The 4,828-nt window shown below is 29.6% G+C and overlaps 1 protein-coding gene across 2 annotated transcripts; it reads left to right on the top strand.

Annotated features, from left to right (window-relative positions):
• Positions 1-2,801: 2,801 nt before the first annotated feature.
• LOC105120102 (cleavage and polyadenylation specificity factor subunit 3-I-like) lies at positions 2,802-3,508 on the top strand. 2 transcript variants are annotated; one of them, XR_841256.1, is made up of 3 exons: positions 2,802-2,921; positions 3,033-3,200; positions 3,353-3,499. XR_841256.1 is itself a non-coding variant. In XM_011018287.1 (2 exons), exons 1-2 carry the CDS (start codon positions 3,048-3,050, stop codon positions 3,491-3,493), a joined length of 294 nt encoding a protein of 97 aa, XP_011016589.1. In that variant the 5' UTR covers positions 2,994-3,047; the 3' UTR covers positions 3,494-3,508. The 2 variants fall into 2 exon arrangements, 1 of the variants encoding a protein (XP_011016589.1); XM_011018287.1 differs by lacking the exon at positions 2,802-2,921 and having other exon boundaries at positions 2,994-3,200; positions 3,353-3,508.
• Positions 3,509-4,828: the final 1,320 nt, after the last annotated feature.

Below are 4,828 nucleotides of genomic sequence, written 5' to 3'. Positions count from 1 at the left end.
TTTAAGTGGAATGACGATGAATATGATGTTAAAGTTTGAGAAGTATTGGGGTTGTGAAGTAAATCAAAAAATTTTGTTATATATGGCTAATGTCTTAGATCCACGTTTGAAGTTGAAATATGTGAATTTTTGTTTTGGTGATTTGTATGATTATGACAAAGCACAATTGCTAACAAATAAGGTGAAAGATACTTTGACGAGCTTGTATGAGTTTTATTTGAAAATTCATGAAGTGGTGGATAATAATAAGCATAAACAGAATGTTAGTGCTATTGATGATGTGGATGTGGATGTGGATGTGGATGTTAACACTTTGGCTTGATTCAAAAGACATTTGCAGGAGGTGGATAGTGTGGAAAATAAAAAAGAGGTTGAGAGGTATTTGATTGATGGTTGTGAGGATCCTAATGATGATAAGTTAGATATTTTGGGTTGGTGGAAAAGTAATGCTTCAAAATATAAGATACTTTCAAAGGTCGCACAACATGTTCTGGCTATTCCTATATCCATAGTGGCTTCTGAATCAGCATTTAGTACAGGTGGTCGTGTACTTGATCAATTTCGAAGTTCTCTATCTCCAGCAACTGTTCAAGCACTCATTTGTTGTCAAAATTGGTTGCATCATAGATCAATTCCTACTGATATTAGAAGCTTGATAAATGATCTTGAAACCTATGAAAATCTTGAGTCAGGTAATTTTTTTTAAGAAACTTGCACCTTTTATTTTGTAATTTATTAATTAAATTGTTTGCAATCATCTAACATGTCTAATTTTATTTTGTAGAATTTAGGGGAAAGTTACATTTAGTAATTGATGATAATTAGTTCAAAAATTACTTTGATGGTAAAATACTATTTTTTCTTTTTACATATTTCAATTTATTTTATCATGTTATAATTTTATAACTTGATTTTCAGGTTTTGATATCAACGGTATTACAGAAATTCTTGTCTTATAACAATACTAATATAGGTATGTTATCTCTCCTTGCTTGCTGCTGCTGCTGCTCTTTCTCTTGGTTTATTTGGGAGAAATTAAAGAATACTCTTCTTTTTCCGAATCTTACATGCTAGTATAACGCACAAAGCATTTACAGGCAGATTAACTGAATCACTAATGTGTTTAGTACAGAATTGTCCCTTTTTTTCCATAGAAACCAAACAAACCGCTGTTTTAGGTTAACTTCAGCTGTAAGTTGTGTGACAAGATGCGTAATCCTTGATTTGTTCTTTTTATTTTTAATTTTTAATTTTTGGATCAGTAGCTTTGCCCTTTTTTTCCCTAGATGTGGTAAATTAGATTTTGCAAGACTCCGAAAAAGGGTCGCCGGAACTGTACATGAGAAGGGTGGGTTCAATGTACTATTACTTCAAGCATCAATGATAAGAGCATACAAGTTCATTTGCTATTAAGTAATATTTTTGAAATTATTTTTTATTGTTAGATATTTATTTTTAACATTAAACACAACAAAATAATTTAAAAATATGAAAAAAATATTCTTAAAATTTTAAAATAAACATGGCTAATCACGTTGCCAAACACGCATAAATTAAGTGGTGAAACCTTGGAAAGAAGGGGCGTGGGTTGCTTTCAAGGCCCGAGTTGGTTTTTGAAGCCATCTTTGTCTGTTTGAACCAACCAGCTTACCTCAGAAAGCACACAAGTCATCAAACCCCTAACAAGACAATCTTCTGTTTTGTTTGTCAAGTCAGTGAAAAATCAATGGTTCTAATCGAGCACGTGACTAGACAATCTCAAGTTAGCAAAAGGGAAATGCTAGTCAATCTTGAGATTTATCTGTGATGTTCATGTCCATCAAAGTGCCAATATAAATGGAAGAGCATTTGAGGAAGCATTCCGACAACACAAATTCAGTTCACCTTGGGATCACAGCTGTCAAACACCATGCATCACTCAAAAAGTGAATTGAAGAACACATATGCGAGCTTCGAGTCATGTGACTACTTGGGACTGGAACATGTGCCATGCTAATCATGATTTGTGTATTTTCATTTGATCCATTACTTGAAGGTATTATTTGTTGTTTGAAAAATATTTTTTTTTAAAATATTTTTTTAAAAAATAAATTATTTTTTTATGTTTGGTAATTCCATATAAAGTAAGTTGGAAAATATTTTATAGTATTTGGTTATATTATGAAAAATAAGTGGAAAAATAATTTATTAATATTTTTTTTTCTAAGTTTATTAAAATAATGAAAAATAAATTTTACAAATTAAAAAGTTGAATGAGAATGAAATCAAAAAAATTTAATTCTATAAATAATCTCAAATAAAATAAATAATAAATAAAATAATTGAGATCAAATTTAAAAAATAAAAAAATGATAAAGTTAAAATAATAATTATAATTATAATTTTATAAATTATTTTAAATAAAATAAGTAACAATCAAAAGAATGGAGATTAAATTTGATAAGTAAAAAATTTCATTAAAAAAATAATAAGAAAAGCAAATAACAATTATAAAAATAAATATTAAAGTTAGTATAAAAATAAAATTTTAAAAGATAAAATTAAAAAAATCAAACAAAACATATATAAATTAAAATTTTGAGGATCAGATTTGTTATAATTAACAAATAATATAATTTTTTTAATTTTTTTCATAATTTCTAAAAAATATTTTTATCTAAAATAAAAAAAAAATATTTTTCAATAAATCAAGCTAAATTTTTTTACTAAAAAAATATTTTCTATCCATTTAACTTTTTTTTATAATAAATAAATACATAAAAATGTAAAAATCACTTTTTTGGCAAAGAACGCAACTAAATCTTCAACCCTTGAAACGATGTCTATGATGCAGCGGAACTCCCATTTCCACCTTATAATTTAAAAAAGTTCGACCTTGAAGCATAATCGCTATAAACATTATAAGCTTTACGTCAACTTTTGTAAGTTGTATTTATTTTATATAATCATTACAAATCAGAAGCTGAGCGGGTTTATCTGTATTGGAGTTTTTCTACATAGACGTCTATAAATACAGTTTGGTTTTTGGGCAGCTGAAGAGCACAAGAATGGCATCAACAGGGCAATCGCAGTCACTAAAAAGAAGGGATGCACCGGTAACAAGAGAAGGAGGGGATCAGCTAACTCTAACCCCTTTAGGTGCTGGAAATGAAGTGGGTCGATCCTGTGTTTACATGTCATTTAAAGGCAAGACTGTACTGGTATTGCTTCCCCCCATGCATTTTGTTGTTTTTCAATTATGCCATTTTATACTGATTTACTATTGGTAATTCTTGTTTACGCTGGATCAAATTCAGTGAATGTATTTTGTTTATTAATTTATGTTTTTGTTGTCGAATTATGCCAATGTTAGTTTGATTGTGGAATTCATCCGGCTTATTCGGGTATGGCTGCTTTGCCCTACTTCGATGAGATTGACCCTTCCACTATTGATGTACTTCTCGTTACACAGTACGTATTTCATCACCTTCTCTTGCTAATTCTCCTCGCTTGACTATTGTATAAATGTATATTGATTTTCCATTCCATGAGGCAATATTTTGTTTCTTACTATTAGTTTCGTAAATGCTAGTTTTTTCTGTCACTGAATGCTCCTTTGATTTGACCTTGCTTGCTTTCTTGTTTGTTCATTTTCTTGTCAAAAGAATAATTTGAAAAGATATCTCCTATGATGATGTAGTAAGATTGCATGAAATTTGTGGCTGCGAGAGATCAACTTCTCCAAGGAAGAACATGAAATTGTTTCAGAATTAGAAGTCAGATATACAAGTATTGAGAAAGTTAGTGTTAGGGTATTTTGGTTTAATATTTGGGAAGATTTTATTGTGACAATACAAGTTGGGAAGGAGTTTAAATATTGTGAGAAAAACCGCATGATGCAGTTCCTTAGGTGCTTGAACTTGCATTATCAGGGCTATTTGATAGGCGGTGGCTAGGTTCCTCATCAGTAGAAGTTAGCCAAGTCTGTTATAATGCTGGACTTACAATAATATAAATTGAAACAGTGAAACTTAAACTTGATGCTTTGTCAACAAGAGAGGGCAGCCTGAACTTTCTTACCTCTATAAAAAATCATCAGTAGTATTCTTGATGTGTGCTGGGAACTTTTTACTCTTAACTGGATCTATGCAGTTGTAGAGAAGTATAGATGTAATGAGATTTCTGATAAAGTTTTGTTGGAATCTGAAGTGTCATAGACTCTTGATATCTATATTTTAATTATTCACATGCTCCTTGTTGCAAGAAGATGAGTGATCTTCTGAGAAATAGGTTTGTGCTCGAGAGGTTTATTGGTTATGATGGAACCACGATAGAACAGTGCTGAAAATGCATGCAATTGGGGAGTGAAAGCAATCCATTTTCCGGCTGAAGAAATCATTGAGGAAAATCTTGATTATCTATGCTATATTATAATATATATTATTTTTTTAATGTCATTAAATATCATAAATTGTTCAACAAAAAAACAAAACAATAAAAGAATGTAAATTATTTCTACTAATTAATTATGTTGAATATTAGTGTGATTGCATATTATGCAATGATTCAAAAAAATGAAAATATTGAAAAATCATTGTATCACATTGGTTGGCAAGTAAATATGCTCCATTTGCTGAAATTTCATTTAAGGTGTCAGGAAACTCTGCTTAGTTTCTTTTTTTTCTTTTTTTTTTTTGAGAATTCTTTCTGTTACATTAATGAAGTCATAAGGGCCTCTTCGATTTTTTTTAAAACAAATAAAATCAATACTTTATTTTCTATATTTGTTCAATTTAGTTTTTGTTATCTATCATTACTTTTTCAATCAAAATTTTTAGGCCTCTCTAGT

This window comes from Populus euphratica, unplaced genomic scaffold (genome assembly GCF_000495115.2).
Source record: "Populus euphratica unplaced genomic scaffold, PopEup_1.0 scaffold4769.1, whole genome shotgun sequence".
In the NCBI taxonomy this organism is placed as follows: Eukaryota; Viridiplantae; Streptophyta; class Magnoliopsida; order Malpighiales; family Salicaceae; genus Populus; species Populus euphratica.
Note: the sequence above shows the minus strand (reverse complement) of the source record. Positions and strands in the feature narration are given on the sequence as shown.

Coding starts and splice junctions, on each gene's coding strand:
- LOC105120102 (XM_011018287.1), top strand. CDS start 3,048: ATGGCATCAACAGGGCAATCGCAGTCACTAAAAAGAAGGGATGCACCG. Junction 3,201..3,352: donor TTAAAGGCAAGACTGTACTG/GTATTGCTTCCC, acceptor TGCCAATGTTAG/TTTGATTGTGGAATTCATCC.